Source organism: Eptatretus burgeri, chromosome 14, assembly GCF_056783735.1.
Source record: "Eptatretus burgeri isolate ZD-2024b chromosome 14, Ebu_testis_v1, whole genome shotgun sequence".
Taxonomy (NCBI): Eukaryota; Metazoa; Chordata; class Myxini; order Myxiniformes; family Myxinidae; genus Eptatretus; species Eptatretus burgeri.
In genome coordinates, this window is record NC_140974.1 from 55,671,896 (window position 1) to 55,690,055 (window position 18,160).

At 36.9% G+C, this 18,160-nt stretch overlaps 1 protein-coding gene across 1 annotated transcript in view; it reads left to right on the plus strand.

Annotated features, from left to right (window-relative positions):
* Positions 1 to 4,465: 4,465 nt before the first annotated feature.
* The window catches only part of LOC147013244 (uncharacterized), a 115,971-nt gene continuing 102,276 nt past the window's right edge, over positions 4,466 to 18,160 (plus strand). The window contains exons 1-11 of the mRNA XM_085853476.1: positions 4,466 to 4,555; positions 4,678 to 4,774; positions 5,437 to 5,490; positions 5,646 to 5,745; positions 11,834 to 12,099; positions 12,548 to 12,814; positions 13,262 to 13,528; positions 14,140 to 14,406; positions 14,852 to 15,118; positions 15,563 to 15,829; positions 16,276 to 16,542. Of these exons, the coding sequence (XP_085709602.1) occupies positions 4,466 to 4,555; positions 4,678 to 4,774; positions 5,437 to 5,490; positions 5,646 to 5,745; positions 11,834 to 12,099; positions 12,548 to 12,814; positions 13,262 to 13,528; positions 14,140 to 14,406; positions 14,852 to 15,118; positions 15,563 to 15,829; positions 16,276 to 16,542 (2,209 nt within the window). The remainder of the gene's footprint in view (positions 4,556 to 4,677; positions 4,775 to 5,436; positions 5,491 to 5,645; positions 5,746 to 11,833; positions 12,100 to 12,547; positions 12,815 to 13,261; positions 13,529 to 14,139; positions 14,407 to 14,851; positions 15,119 to 15,562; positions 15,830 to 16,275; positions 16,543 to 18,160) is intronic.

An 18,160-nucleotide genomic window follows, 5' to 3' on the forward strand; every position in this document is an offset into this window, starting at 1 on the left:
TGACCAAGGATCTGAGACGGAGACTTAATTCCTTTGGTACCAGGTCTCTTCGGAGAATCCTTGGCTATCGCTGGTCGGATTTTGTGTCCAACGAGCGGTTGCTGAGAGAGACTCGGATGAGATTTGTTACCTGCATAGTCCGTGAGCGTCAGCTGCGGCTGTATGGACATGTGGCTCGTTTTCCTGACGCTGATCCTGCTCACCAGATTCTCTCAGCGAGGGAGTCTCATGAGTGGGAGGCCAGTGGGCTGACCACGTGCCTCATGGTTGCAGCAGGTTGACCATCATCTCAAGGAGATGGGGATGGGCCTGGCATCTGCCTGGGGGATGGCCAGACGGAGGCCCCTGGAGTACCGGCGGAAAGTGGACGCAGCGACGCGCTGTTCTGGCACATGCTCCCATACCTGACCTGACCTCTTCTTTTCCCCTTCTGAATGGGTAGCTCACTGTGTCACATCCACACAACACATATGTGCACAGAAGTGTAGCTGCGACATCAAGAGGATTTTCTGGTACTTCTTGCTCAACACTTCTACCAGCTCATGAATAGGTAGGTATTGATTCTGCCGTTGTATCCAGAGTTCTTGCAATGTGTTCAAGCAGCAGAAGTGATATATACACAGCATAATTATGTCTGTATCTGTTGCATGCACAACAGCTCGATGGTGATCAAGATATTCCACACAATACGCAAGATGAGCAATAATCCTTGTGTCTGCCTCTTCATGTTCTTCACAAGGTAAGCCCAGAACTGAACTTGATGCTGATGTGATGGAAAGAGTGTGACCTTTGTTTTCCATCATACTACCAAGAATGATGGTCACTCCATCCGGAATAGCTTCAGGACTCTCACAAAGGGAAGTGCCAATGAAGTTCTGAAGATTTCCTTTATTTCTTGGATTCTTCATGAATAAATTCCAGTCCGGAATTTCTAGACTCTTGGATGGTGAGAATTGTCTTGCCTGGTCTGTCTGGTTTCTCCTCTGCTGCTCATCACCCTTCAAAGTATGGCTATCATCAAAATCATACTGATCACCAATGATGTTGACACAGTTGCACATTTCAGGTTTCAACTGCAGGATACACCTGCTTGCGAAGATACAGCTGGGGAAGTTCACCAAATGTTTTCGCACCCATTTTTTGGTATTTATTTACAAATGCCATTGTGTCTACCAGATAAACTGTGTATAGGTCACTCTGTGGTAATGATGGCAGCTGTAAAACAACATCCTGCTCAGCTTCAGCAATTAGCACTGCCACGAAATCAGACTCGTTGCCTTTGCGCATTACAACCCCCTGTGCTAAGCGTGGATCAACCTCAAACAGGGATGATGGATAGTCTGTCCACTCATGGGAAAATGCAATCTGTCTTGTGACTGGGTCGGCATCTCGATAGAAACACAGCACACGTGTAGTTGCAGTCTCATCTTGATAGATCCTGATTAAACTCTGTTTCCTTGATGGTTTTGATTTCTTCTGTGAGGAGAAAGTTACCAGCTTCAGTGGTTCAATCTTAATAGAGACCACCTCTTCTGCTTTCATAATGGCTTCCATGCCCTTAGCTTGAGCATGGACCAAGTCTTTTGAAGCAGCCTTCTCACTAGTTGCTCTATTGAGCAGAACCACTTGGTTGTTACACTGGAATGGGTTTATCATCTGCTGGCATATCACTTTCTTGATCTCCTCAACATGCATATGTTCTTCTGTTGCCTGCTTCTGTGTTTCTCCATGATGAGTAGATTCCTGTTGGCCTAGATTAGCCATAGACTTTATGTTCTCTGATACAGCTGTGAGAAATGGTGCTGTTTTCACATATTTATCTCGAGCAGCTGGTGCCTGAGATATGCGTTTGAACAGAGATGTCTTCCCTTTATTGTTGTATGTCTGCTCCAGGGCCATGTCACTCCAAACACCATTGAATTTTCCTTTGGAAGAGTGAACTGTGAAGTACCCAACCTGGATCCAGCAAACCTTAACCGAACTGTGTTCAATAGAGTAAGAGGATTTTGGGGTAGGGGTAACTTTGGTTGACAAAAATGTTAATTTTCTCTTTAAAAATTGATAGAACTCAATCAAATTTGCTGTTTTAATTAGCCATGGATACCATGTTCATATCACATTAAGAGAAATTAGTATTCTAATGCAGCATCTGCCTATGATAAGAAAAGTTCTAAAGGCCATCTTCAAAAAACGTTATTTTTAAGGCATTTTTCACAAAATTATGTACTTTTACGAGGTTTACTTTCACAAAGGCAATTTTTTTTTGTCATTTTACAATGCACTGATTGAATTATTACATTTAGTTCACATTTATTTTTCATGAATGTGATTTTTTAATTTTTTTAGAAATTTTATTGACAATTGCTGTTTTATCAAATTTTTCAAATCTTCCTCAAACAAAAACGGCCGCCAAAATTTTTCGCAAGAGCTTATGAATTGCCAACATTGGTTTTCATGAACTGCAAACATATATCTAAACATCCTGGGGGTGTAAAATTTTATAGCAGAGGCTGTAAGGTCCAACCCTAAAACAGCCTCGTACACAGGTTGGCTCCCGGACTATTATATAAGAGCTAAGCTAAGAACTTAAAGCTCAACTAGGTCCAAATAAGGTAGTTGCTGTGAGGTTTTTTTATTGTTTTAGTAATTTTGCTGTATGGAATTAAAGGGTTCACCCATATTTATGTACAACTAAAATAGCCGCGAGTCTACCAGTCGGCCATCTTTGATAACCACAAAATAAAGTGAGGTGCACGTGTACGCCATCATATACTGTGCTTTTTCCACGTTTGAACAAAATCGAACCATGCACGTCCGAGAAATAGTTGGGGACACATTTAAGTAACAAAATGGCTGCCAGTCGGCCATATTTGATCTGATCTCGAAAAAAATGGCATGCATATGTAAGACATCATTCCTTATCTGTCTGCGAAGTTTGAAAAACATCAGTAAATGCATGTCAGAGAAATGGTTAAGGACATGTTCAATATCAGGGGGGGGGGGTTTACAACTAAAATAGTCGCCAGTCGACCATCTTTGATCGCATCGTAAAACAAAATGAAGTGCTTATGTGTATCATCATGTGGTGTCTTTGAGCCACATACAAAGAAAATCGTTCCATACATGTCTGAGAAATGGTTGGGGGCACATTTAGGTACCAAAATGACCACCATTCGGCCAACTTAGATCTGATCTCAAAAAAAAACAATGAAGAACATATATAGGCCATCATTCTTTATCTGCTTGTCAAATTTGAACATCCGTAAATGCATGACTGAGAAATGGTTGAGGAAGTATTTGACACGGGGTTTGTTTTTCAACTAAAATGGCGGCCAGTCGGCCATCTTTGATTGTGTTGCGAAATAAAATGACGTGCGTATGTACAGCGTCATGTGTTGTCTTTCTACAAAGTCTGAATAAAATCGGTGAATACATGTCCGAGATATGCTTGCGGACGCACGCACGCACGCATACACGCAGGGACACGATATTTGAGAGCAAATCCATAAGCCCCCGTTTCTGACGAACTGCTTCGGACGTGAGCGGGGGAAGGGACGAAAGCGGTGGCAAAAGAGAGCAGCTCAGGAGGCAACTTTTCTCTCTTAATACTTTCCGTTTGGGCTTTGAAAACACTATATATCCGTTGTGGTGTATGTTGTCTTGTAAAATATTTTCTACAATTTTTCGAATTGAGTTTTGCTTGTGTTTGAGTTTTGGTGGGGCGACAGCAGGAAGCGGTTTGGGCCACGCGGGAAAGGTGGCTGCTGGCCGCCATTCGGAGAGCCTGGTTATTGGGTTCATGTCGTGTTTTGCGTTGCATTTTCAAATACATTATTGAAACGATACGGTCTCTTTGCCTTTCGTATAAACAACCTCCATCAAACAGATGTGAGTTGATTGACTTTCTCATGAAGGAATGGTGCTGCATCCCTCCTGCAGAATTGCAGATGCTGGTGGGCTCCATGCCATGGTGCATGCAGGCCGTACTGGCCGCACGTCGTGGCCCAATGCCCTATGAAGTGACTTTACATTGGTGTTTCCATTTTTTATCCACTACTTGTACATACGTACATACATACATGCTGTTATTTGTCGGCCTCGGGACATCACAGAAAGTGCCCCGATAACCCAGAGGGTGTCACAGCAGAAAATATATAAAGACACCGATGTGCCCTTAATGTTGTTTTATGGGTGAAACCAACATATGACAGGAGACAGAAGGGAAACTTTATAAGGGACATTAATTTATTAACCCCAACTGTCTACCTTAAGCACAATAATACTTTTTAAATGTAACACTTAATGGCTTTCCAAAGAATTCCCAAATTAAACAAGTACAAACGTCACGGACAACAATGCAGCCATAACTCATGACTGTCGATGTAGCAACTTATCTCAAGCAAGCAATTTGTACAGTCAGCGATAAGCATAGTTGAAAGGATATAGTCCAGAGGTTGCACACAGGATGAAGCCAACTGGACAGTCACGTTTTGCAAGTCCTCAAGAGATGAAGTCCTCGTATCATCGAAGCATGGAGAAGAACCCGAGTCCACAGGTAAGGCTGTATTACATATGATGAAGATGGGAACTCCAAGCTGTAAAGGACAATGTGTTACTTGAAGGACAGGAGAGGTTGGTGTGATGAATAAGCTCTGAGAGTATGCACCACTCAACCAGCTGAGTGCCTTCTCAAGAATGGCGCATAAATCACCCAAAAGGACATGGAGCAGCTTTGAAATCTTCACTGAGATAACAGCAGTGCAATGTCCGGCAGGTAAGTTCCACGAGTAGAGGGAGTTCAGTGAAGAATACCTCACAGGGCATGATATAAGAAGTGAAGCTGAGTCTCTATAGATCCATGCAGTGGGTTTAAGTCGATCCATCATGATCAGGGAAGAGGTGAGTCACTGAACCCTCCCAGGTTCGCATACAGAAGACCTTTGATTCCTCTTTCACTTTTTATTTTTATGTTGAAGGCTCCAATCACGGACTAAATAGTCCTCATCGAGGCCAGGCTTTGAATAAATAAAAATAAAAGAGAGAATGTAAAGTGAGGAGTGAAAATGAGTGAGGAAGAAAAGTGTGTGAAGTTTGCGAGAAAGAGATATTAAAGCTCGCCCGGTAGCTATAGTTTGAGTGAGACAGAAAGCAAGACCAGCAATCCTGACACAGAGAGTGTAAGATGGTTCTGGGCACCACTTTAACGCTCATAAATCAGAAAGGTAGTACTACCCTGAGCGGTTGCTCTCTACAACCTACTACTACTACTACTACTACTTGGTATGTCGGTTATAAAATGATATGCACTGCTTGAAACAGAGCATGCAAGCTCAAGAGAACATGTCCATGCCTTCCCTCCTTGTTGTCCTAATCTCCTCCTTGTTGTTCAGAAAACTGTCACTCTTTGTTTTTTCTCATGTTGTTGTTATTTCACAGGAAACATTACAGTCAATATAACCTTCACCAAAGCACAATTAAATGAACATACTGGTCTGTAAAAATACATACATACAGGCATACATATAGGCATACATACATACATACATACACATTCAATGAGCAGACAATAATGTGGAGTTATTTTGCTTCCCTTTCCTGAATGATTTTTTTTCCTTGGCATAAATCCCATATTTTTTGTTTTTCAGATTCAGAGGCACGATGCACATGGGCAGCCTTGTGCCCATTTGTGGTTTCTTATTTCTGGTTTCAGGGCTCAGCTGGACACATGCCCAAACAACCTCACAGGTAAGGTAGTGTGCAACTGAGATGGTTGAGGTGACTTGCATTAATCAATATACTTCAGCATAAAAGACCCTCTTGTGAGCAGGCCCTCGCTGCTCCTATGGTTGGCAGTGAGTGCCCCGGAAGCAGCGGGGGAAAGAGAGTGGCATTTCTATATATGGAGGAATTGTGTCACTCAGCCAGTGAGTTACCCAGATACTGTAGCTCAGATGGTAGAACACTAGTATGGTTTGCCAGAAGACCTGGGTTTGATTTCTGGTCTGGGCCTGTAATTTTTTCACATATGTTTACAAAGTGTATTGTGAATTTTGTGTAGTGGTTCAAATTTTTGAGTATAAAACAGTCATTGATCTCTCAGGTCAACAAATACCAGTTTGTAAAATGAAAATATTGTTGTGGGAATGTGATAGAGGGTATTGCAAGTAATATAGCCGAGTTGTGCCATTGGTAGATATAGCCTAGTTGTGTTTTTCCCCAACAATGTGAGCTGGTGCAAGTCCCAAAGGATAGTAGACATGTGCATTCCACCAAAACCCCTGAAGGATCGATACCAATGAATGGTCTTTCAACCTTGGTGGAATGTCTGTGATCACGGAAGGCTTGGTGATTTATTTCATGGACATTTGCAATTGGAAAGATGATGCCATGCATCATTACGAACAGAACAATGGCGACCGACTCTTTGACAAAGGACATCTTCCCAATGTGAAAATACATTAATTTCTGTGAGGAAGGAAATTGCCAGGGAGCACACACAAGTTAGGTTCTTGACGTGAGCAAGGAAATTGAAACATTTAACGTTTTCCCAAGCTGCCATTTGTGATTTGCAATTTCAATTAATGCCTCCGCTCATTTATCATCATTTCAGTCTTGGGAGTTAATCTCCGGTGATCTTGGATCATCCGTTAAGAAGACTGAGTTCATTAAATATTTTCAACAAAGTGGGACAACTTTCAAATCAAATATAACTTTGACTGGGCTCTCCAGAGATTAAGAGATGGAATTTTATTCAGTTTTCAGTGCAAGCAATCGAGATCGAGACTCCCAGTGATGCTCGTCCAAAGCAGCTGCGATTAACGTGAGTGAAGCATAACGTGAGTCAAAACTAAGATCCAGGCTTTCAACGACATCTTGGATGCCGCTGTCCTGTCTGTGCCTGTTTGTGGTGAGGATGTTGAGGTCGTGGAGAGATTCACTTACCTTTGCAGTGATATTCATGTCTCTGCTGGCTGTGAGTCAGAGGTCAATAGACGTCTGGGTCGGGCCTGGGGAGTCATGGATTCACTGGATCATGGGGTGTGGCGCTGCCGGTACCTGTGCGGGAGGACGAAAGTCCGAGTCTTCAAGTCCTTGGTGCTTCCAGTCTTGCTCTGTGGATGCAAGACTTGGACTCTGACCAAGGATCTGAGACGGAGACTTAATTCCTTTGGTCCCAGGTCTCTTCGGAGAATCCTTGGCTATCGCTGGTTGGACTTTGTGTCCAACGAGCGGTTGCTGAGAGAGACTCAAATGAGATTTGTTACCTACATAGTCCGTGAGCATCAGCTGCAGCTGTATGGACATGTGGCTCGTTTTCCTGACGCTGATCCTGCTCACCAGATTCTCTCAGCGAGGGAGTCTCGTGAGTGGAGGAGGCCAATGGGCCGACCACGTGCCTCGTGGTTGCAGCAGGTTGATCGGCATCTCAAGGAGATGGGGATGGGCCTGGCATCTGCCTGGGGGATGGCCAGACGGAGGCCCCTGGAGTACCGGCGGAAAGTGGACGCAGCGACGCGCTGCTCTGGCGCATGCTCCCATACCTGACCTGACTTGAGCATTGACTGCTCGTCTTCTTGGTATAGATGGTAACCCTTGTGCAACAAATTGGGGAGTATTTTTTTTTTTTTACTACTTTCCATAATTAGGCTGTGGGAATCAAGTCAGAGGAAAATTGCACACACCAAATCAGACAATATACTCAATCATTTGTTTTTAATTAGACAGAATCTTGACTCTTTTTGTAATTTACTACATTCCATTTTTTTTTCTGTCAGTTACAGTTTTCCATTTTAAGTCATTGATTGCATGAATTCCATCTGTTTTCCGTGATCGACAAAAATCACTGGCTCTAAATTGAGCACAACCAGCAAGGGAATAAACAAACAGCAAAAGAAGAGAGGGATATACAGAGTGGGGAAAAGGGGAGGAAACCCTGAAATCAGAAAGTGAGAGGGTTGGGGTAAGAAGCATTAATAGGTGTAATAAAGATCATGGGTCAGGATAGTGAATGACAGAAGGTGGTGCTGCACTGCATGTTAGAAGCCCTGGAGGAGGTAGGGGGGTAGAGCAGCCTCTGAAAGCTGGTTCCATAGAAGGGAAATGCAAGGAACAAAGGAGTTTTTGTGCAGTAAACCTTGATTTTGGAAGTTTAACCAGGAGAGGGTTACTGGAAGAACTTGTGCATCCTGGAGTTCTTCTGTTGGGTTGGAGGACTGAGATATCAGTGGTAGCAATATCAGAAAAGAAGGACATTTGCACACACAATATTGATTGAAGGACATCTTCAAATTAATTGTCTTCAAATCCTGGAAAATCTCACCGTGTCTTCCTATTGCTTTGAAAGGATCATCAAATAACCCACTTGTCTATTTCCATGGTCAGCCACTGGAATAGATTCAGTGTCTTCAACAGACCAGCATCTAACCAATTGACTGAGGTCTTAAAAATATACATAATGGAAACGACACAAGACTCTGAGAAAATTCTGAAACATCACTGGTCTTTGCCAAAACCAATGCAGAGCTCGATGATGCAATTCCAAACTTGTGACATCATCAACAGAACAAGAAGAATAAAACTTGTGCGATATATATATATTTTTTTTGAATAACGAGGAGCCTTTCTCAGAATTAGTGTTCCAGTGCACCAAACGTGGTTGTGGTAGTTTTTGAAGACAACACTTCACATACATTGTCAATCTTGCATATGATGTGAATGGAACAGTTGAAGATCTGCCATGTCTGATGACCAAGAGATTGTGGAGGGAACTTAAAACCATTCAGGCCATGGCTGATTGACAATGACGATGTCCATGAGGAAGTGCAGTACTCCAGCGAGGGAACACACACAGATGTGAATGAACGCAGGCGCACACACACACACACACACACACACACACACACACACACACCCACACACATAGACACACACACACACACACACACACACACACACACACACACACACACACACACCGCACTTCAATACCTTGTTACACAAAACTACCTGGTAATGTTCTGAATCCCTGTATCATGATATGCAGGTTCACCACGTTTAAATAACATGACTATAAATTATGTTTGTCCATTGTCAAGTAATGTCCTTGTATTTTTGACATAAATGTCTATGTCCCAAATGTAATAGATGTACATTGTGCAGGTTCCACAAAGAGTGTTGGATTTATGCGAAAATAAAATGAAAAATAGTGTTTCCTGCTCTATGTCATTATGAATCTTGAATGGTCAGAAGTAATGCAGAATCCTTTTATTTAAAATATATTTCATTTAAATATTTTTAAACTATATTTCATATAAATATATACTATATCATATATATATATATATATATATATATATATATATATATATATATATATATATATATATATACACACACACACACACACACACACACACACACACACACACACACACACACACACACACACACACACACACACACACACACACACACACACACACACACACACACACACACACACACACATCTAAAGTGAAGAAATGAAATATATTGTATCGTCTCTTCGAACATTGAACCTTTTGAATGTACCAAGTATATCCAGATTTGGAAAGATTTAGCAAACAAGGTGTAATATACACAAATCAAAGCAGAAAATCAACTAAGAGTGACCGCGATCTCAAAAAGTGAACATAAAAACATTGTCATCAATAATTAATCATTCAAACTTGATAAAAGATGAAAAAGCAAAGATGTACACAAGATTTCCCTTTTCACCTGCAGACGTCACATAAATGCTTAAATTGCTGGATGCATCAACTTTAGTGATGTTATGTTGATTGCAATACAGTGACATCATTCTGGTAAAATTGACTTGGTTACTTTTCATGTGCAATTTTGAGTCAACCTGTCGTTAACATCTCCAAGAGAAATAAAATAAATGCCAAATCATTATGAAAATGAACTTCATCAAAACAGTCAATTGGCTTGCAAAACACAACTTCAGCCAACAAATGTCCCAATAAATGGCAAAACAAATCCTGAATATAATGGCTATTGTTCTTTTCGTTTCACAGAATGATGGAAATTTTTCAACATCTGAAACAGTGCAACAACAAGGAGGTATTTTTTGAGAGGATGGGGCTGGATACGTCGGTTAGCATAGAATATATTTATCTCTTCAAATGCATTGAAAATGATTTTGATTATAATTGTTAGACTGCAATTATTTTCCACTGCAATTATTTTGAGAAAATACAAGCTGCCAGGTCCTTAAAAGCACTCACAAGTTCTTGCAAGATTGTGAATATACAACTTAGATGTGACGAACTCAACACAATTTCATTGTATTTTAATGCAGATACTTCTCCTGTTGTCAACGTAACCAGCACAGAGCAGAGAAGCACTCATATCGTAATATCGTGGAAAAGCCCTAATGATGCAAACAGCAATCAATATGATTACAATGTGGAACTGTATCAAGATGGCCTTGTAAGGGTGATAAAAACGACCAACGCAACAAGTTTCAACTTCACAAACCTCTCTCCAGGAACAATCTATTCTGCAAACATCATAACACTCTTCAATTGGAGAACAAGTGAACCTGTTGAAATAACTCTCAGCACAGGTATCGATGAAAATCAATGAAATCTTCACAACAAATGTGTGACAGAAAAGTTTCTGAATGCATGTCAGAAATGATAAATTTTGTTTGTTCAAATGATAAATTGAGATATTTCAAAAATCATGCAGAAAAAATAAATTGAATTTCTTTTTTTTTCTCCGATTTGAGGATCCCTTCACCAAATACAAGTTTTCGTAATCACAGTTTTTAGATTCTTTGACATTGCTTTTATTTTGCTCAAACACCTGCAACAAAACATTCCAAGAAAATAATATATATTGCACTCTCGAAAAAGAAATCCTCAAATTATCTGAATGTTTTAAATGTTTTCACAAAAGGCAAGACACCGAAAATAATATACCGATCGATACGCAGAAGTTCTTGCAAAAATATGAATAAACATATCAGATGTGACGATCTCAACACAACTTCATCTTATTTTATTGCAGATCCTTCTCCTGCTGTGAACTTAAACAGCACAGAGCAAAGCACCACTCATCTCACACTGTCCTGGGAAGGCCCAAATGATACAAACAGCCATCTTTACCAATACAAAGTGGCACTGTCTCAAGATGGCCTTCAGATGGTCATGAAAACGATCAACGCAACAAGTTTCAAATTCACAAATCTTTCTCCAGGGAAAATCTATTCTGCAAACATAACAACACTCTTCAATGGGAGAACAAGTGAACCTGTCAAAATAAGTCTCAGCACAGGTATGAAGAAAAATTGATGAAATCTTCAGCACAAATGTGTCAGAGAAATGTCTCTCCACATGGTGTGTTTGCCTAAATTATGAATAATGTTGAATTGAGATATTTCACCAATCATGAAGAAATAAAACTCAATTTCTCCTAATGTCATTTTTGAGGTCCCCTGTTGACAAATGCGACAAGTATTAGTTATTGAAGTTTTTGGCTTCTTTGACTGTACTTTTATTGTATTCAGACAACAAAAATAATTCCTTTGAAAAATATATTTAAAATTCCACTCTCAATAAAAATATCCTCAAATTAACTGAATGTTTTCAATGTTTTGAAAAAAGGCAAAACACCAAAAGTAATATTCCGATCGAGACACAGAAGTTCTTGCAAAAATGTGAATATGAATATATATATATATATATATATATATATATATATATATATATATATATATATATATATATATATATATATATATATAACAGATGTGATGATATCAACACAATTTCATCTGATTTTATTGCAGATCCTTCCCCTACTCTGAATTTAACCAGCACAGAGAAAGCACCACTCATCTTACACTGTCGTGGGAAGGGCCAAATGATACAAACAGCCATCTTTACCAATACAAAGTGGCACTCTCTCAAGATGGCCTTCAGATGGTGATGATAACGATCAACGTAACAATTTTCAAATTCACAAACCTTTCTCCAGGGATAATCTATTCTGCAAACATAACAACACTCTTCAATGGGAGAACAAGTGAACCTGTCAAAATAACTCTCAGCACAGGTATGGATGAAAATCTATGAAAGCTTCACAACAAATGTTTGACAGAGAAAAGTTTCTGTCTTCATGTGGTGTGTTTGTTTAAATTCTAAATAATGATAAATTGATATATCTCAAAAATCATGCAAAAAAAAAAAATTCAATTTCTTTGTTTTCTCCGATTTGAGGATCCCTTCAACAAATACAACAAGTTTTCGAAATCACAGTTTTTCGCTTCTTTGACATTGCTTTTATTTTGCTCAAACCCCTGCAACAAAACATTCCAAGAAAATAATATATATTACACTCTTGAAAAAGAAATCCTCAAATTATCTGAATGTTTTAAATGTTTTCACAAAAGGCAAATCTCCGAAAATAATAAACCGATCGATACGCAGAAGTTATTGCAAAAATGTGAATAAACATATCAGATGTGATGATCTCAACACAACTTCATCTTATTTTATTGCAGATCCTTCTCGTGCTGTGAACTTAACCAGTACAGAGCAAAGCACCACTCATCTTACACTGTCCTGGGAAGGCCCAAATGATACAAACAGCCATCTTTACCAATACAAAGTGGCACTGTCTCAAGATGGCCTTCAGATGGTGATGAAAACGATCAACGCAACAAGTTTCAAATTCACATACCTTTCTCCAGGGACAATCTATTCTGCAAACATAACAACACTCTTCAATGGGAGAACAAGTGAACCTGTCGAAATAACTCTCAGCACAGGTATGGATGAAAATCTATGAAATCTTCACAACAAATGTGTGACAGAGAAAAGATTCTGTCTGCATGTGGTGTGTTTGATTAAATTCTAAATAATGATAAATTGAGATATTTCAAAAATCATGCAAAAAAGAAAATTCAATTTCTTTGTTTTCTCCGATTTGAGGATCCCTTCAACAAATACAACAAGTTTTCGAAATCACAGTTTTTAGCTTCTTTGACATTGCTTTTATTTTGCTCAAACACCTGCAACAAAACATTCCAAGAAAATAATATATTTTACACTCTTCAAAAAGAAATCCTCAAATTATCTGAATGTTTTAAATATTTTCACAAAAGGCAAATCTCCGAAAATAATACACCGAACAACACGCAGAAGTTCTTGCAAAAATGTGAATAAACATATCAGATGTGATGATCTCAACACAACTTCATCTTATTTTATTGCAGATCCTTCTCCTGCTGTGAACTTAACCAGCACAGAGCAAAGCACCACTCATCTCACACTGTCGTGGGAAGGCCCAAATGATACAAACAGCCATGTTTACCAGTACCAAGTGGCACTATCTCAAGATGGCCTTCAGATGGTGATGAAAACGATCAACGCAACAAGTTTCAACTTCACAAACCTCACTCCAGGGACAATCTATTCTGCAAACATAACAACACTCTTCAATGGGAGAACAAGTGAACCTGTCAAAATAAGTCTCAGCACAGGTATGGAGAAAAATTGATGAAATCTTCAGCACAAATGTGTGCCAGAGAAATGACTCTCCACATGGTGTGTTTGCCTAAATTCTGAATAATGTTGAATTGAGATATTTCACCAATCATTAAGAAATAAAACTCAATTTGTTCTAATGTCATTTTTAAGGTCCCCTGTTGACAAATGCGACAAGTATTAGTTATTGAAGTTTTTAGCTTTTTTGACTGTGCTTTTATTTTATTCAGACAACAACAATAATTCCTTCGAAAAATATATTTAAAATTCCACTCTCAATAAAAATATCCTCAAATTATCTGAATGTTTTCAATGTTTTGAAAAAAGGCAAAATACCGAAAGTAATAATTCGATTGAGACACAGAAGTTCTTACAAAAATGTGAATATGAATATATATATGACAGATGTGATGATCTATCCCTGTGTCGTAAGAGGCGACCAGGGTTGCGTCAGGAAGGGCATCCGGCGTAAAACATGTGCCAAATCACGATGCGGATCATATGGATGATCCGCTGTGGCGACCCCTAACGGGAGCAGCCGAAAGAGGAAGAAGAAGATATGACAGATGTGATGATATCAACACAATTTCATCTGATTTTATTGCAGATCCTTCTCCTGCTGTGAATTTAACCAGCACAGAGCAAAGCACCACTCATCTTACACTGTCCTACGAAGGCCCAAATGACACAAACAGCCATCTTTACCAATACAAAGTGGCACTGTCTCAAGATGGCCTTCAGATGGTGATGAAAACGATCAACGCAACAAGTTTCAAATTCACAAACCTTTCTCCAGGGACAATCTATTCTGCAAACATAACAACACTCTTCAATGGGAGAACAAGTGAACCTGTCGAAATAACTCTCAGCACAGGTATGGATGAAAATCTATGAAATCTTCACAACAAATGTGTGACAGAGAAAAGTTTCTGTCTTCATGTTGTGTGTTTGTTTAAATTCTAAATAATGATAAATTGAGATATTTCAAAAATCATGCAGAAAAAAAAATTCAATTTCTTTTTTTTCTCCGATTTGAGGATCCCTTCACCAAATACAAGTTTTCGAAATCACAGTTTTTTTGCTTTTTTGACATTGCTTTTATTTTGCTCAAACACCTGCAACAAAACATTCCAAGAAAATAATATATATCACACTCACGAAAAAGAAATCCTCAAATTATCTGAATGTTTTAAATGTTTTCACAAAAGGCAAATCTCCGAAAATAATAAACCGATCGATACGCAGAAGTTCTTGCAAAAATGTGAATAAACATATCAGATGTGACGATCTCAACACAACTTCATCTTATTTTATTGCAGATCCTTCTCCTGCTGTGAACTTAACCAGCACAGAGCAAAGCACCACTCATCTCACACTGTCGTGGGAAGGCCCAAATGATACAAACAGCCATGTTTACCAGTACCAAGTGGCACTATTTCAAGATGGCCTCATGCTGATGAGGAAAATAATCAACACAACAAGTTTCAACTTTACAAACCTCACTCCAGGAACAATCTATTCTGCAAACATAATAACACTCTTCAATGTGAGAGCAAGTGAACCTGTCAAAATAAGTCTCAGCACAGGTATGGATGAAAATCCATGAAATCTTCACAACATATGTGTGACAGAGAAAAGTTTATGACTGCATGTGGTGTGTTTGTTTAAATTCTAAATCATGATAAATTGAGATATTACAAAAATCATGCAGAAAAAATAAATTCAATTTCTTTTTTTCTCCGATTTGATGATCACTTCAACAAATACAAGTTTTCGTAATCACAGTTTTTAGCTTCTTTGACATTGCTTTTATTTTGCTCAAACACCTGCAACAAAACATTCCAAGAAAATAATATATATTACACTCTCGAAAAAGAAATCCTTAAATTATCTGAATGTTTTAAATACTTTCACAAAAGGCAAATCTCCGAAAATAATACACCGATCGACACGCAGAAGTTCTTGCAAAAATGTGAATAAACATATCAGATGTGACGATCTCAACACAACTTCATCTTATTTTATTGCAGATCCTTCTCCTGCTGTGAACTTAACCAGCACAGAGCAAAGCACCACTCATCTCACACTGTCGTGGGAAGGCCCAAATGATACAAACAGCCATGTTTATCAGTACCAAGTGGCACTATCTCAAGATGGCCTCATGCTGATGAGGAAAATAATCAACACAACAAGTTTCAACTTTACAAACCTCACTCCAGGGACAATCTATTCTGCAAACATAACAACACTCTTCAATGGGAGAACAAGTGAACCTGTCGACATAACTCTCAGCACAGGTATGGATGAAAATCTATGAAATCTTCACAACAAATGTGTGACAGAGAAAATTTTCTGTCTTCATATGGTGTGTTTGTTTAAATTCTAAATAATGATAAATTGAGATATTTCAAAAATCATGCAGAAAAAAAAATTCAATTTCTTTTTTTTCTCCGATTTGAGGATCCCTTCACCAAATACAAGTTTTCGAAATCACAGTTTTTTTGCTTTTTTGACATTGCTTTTATTTTGCTCAAACCCCTGCAACAAAACATTCCAAGAAAATAATATATATCACACTCACGAAAAAGAAATCCTCAAATTATCTGAATGTTTTAAATGTTTTCACAAAAGGCAAATCTCCGAAAATAATAAACCGATTGATAAGCAGAAGTTCTTGCAAAAAATGTGAATGAACATATCAGGTGTGACGATCTCAACACAACTTAAACTTATTTTATTGCAGATCCTTCTCGTGCTGTGATCTTAACCAGAACAGAGCAAAGCACCACTCATCTCACACTGTCGTGGGAAGGCCCAAATGATACAAACAGCCATGTTTACCAGTACCAAGTAGCACTATTTCAAGATTACCTCATGCTGATGAGGAAAATAATCAACACAACAAGTTTCAACTTTACAAACCTCACTCCAGGAACAATCTATTCTGCAAACATAACAACACTCTTCAATGTGAGAGCAAGTGAACCTGTCAAAATAAGTCTCAGCACAGGTATGGATGAAAATCCATGAAATCTTCACAACATATGTGTGACAGAGAAAAGTTTATGACTGCATGTGGTGTGTTTGTTTAAATTCTAAATCATGATAAATTGAGATATTACAAAAATCATGCAGAAAAAATAAATTCAATTTCTTTTTTTCTCCGATTTGATGATCACTTCAACAAATACAAGTTTTCGTAATCACAGTTTTTAGCTTCTTTTGACGTTGCTTTTATTTTGCTCAAACACCTGCAACAAAACATTCCAAGAAAATAATATATATTACACTCTCGAAAAAGAAATCCTCAAATTATCTGAATGTTTTAAAACATAACAACACTCTTCAATGGGAGAACAAGTGAACTTGTCAAAATAAGTCTCAGCACAGGTAAGGAGAAAAATCTATGAAATCGTCACCACAAATGTGTGACATAGAAATGTCTCTCCACATGTTGTGTTTGCTTAAATTCTATATAATGTTGCATTGAGATGTTTCACCAATCCTTAAGAAATGAAACTCAATTTCTTCTTTCGTCATTTTTAAGGTCCCCTGTTGACAAATGCTACAAGTATTGGTTATTGAAGTTTTTGGCTTCTTTGAGTTTGCTTTTATTTTATTCAGACAACAACAATAATTCCTTCCAAAAATATATTTAAAATTATACTCTCAATAAAACTATCCTCAAATTATGTGAATGTTTTCAATGTTTTGAAAAAAGGCAAAACACCGAAAGTAATATTCCGACCGAGACACAGAAGTTCTTGCGAAAATGTGAAAATATATATATATATATATATATATATATATATATATATATATATATATATATATATATATATATATATATATATATATATATATATATACATGTATATGTATATATATATATATATATATATATATATATATATATATATATATATATATATATACATGTATATGTATATATATATATATATATATATATATATATATATATATATATATATACATGTATATGTATATATATATACATGTATATATATATATATATATATATATATATATGTATATATATATATATATATATATATATATATATATATATATATATATATATATATATATATATATATATATATATATATATATATATATGTGTATATATATATGTGTATATATATATATGTGTATATATATATATATATGTATGTGTATATATATATATATATATATGTATATATATATATATATATATATATATATATATATATATATATATATATATATATATATATATATATATATATATATATATATATATATATATATATATATATATATATATATATATATATATATATATATATATATATATATATATATATATATATATATATATATATATATATATATATATATATATATATATATATATATATATATATATATATATATATATATATATATATATATATATATATATATATATATATATATATATATATATATATATATATATATATATATATATATATATGTGTATATATATATATATATATATATATATATATATATATATATATATATATATGTATATATATATATATATATATATATATATATATATATATATATATATATAT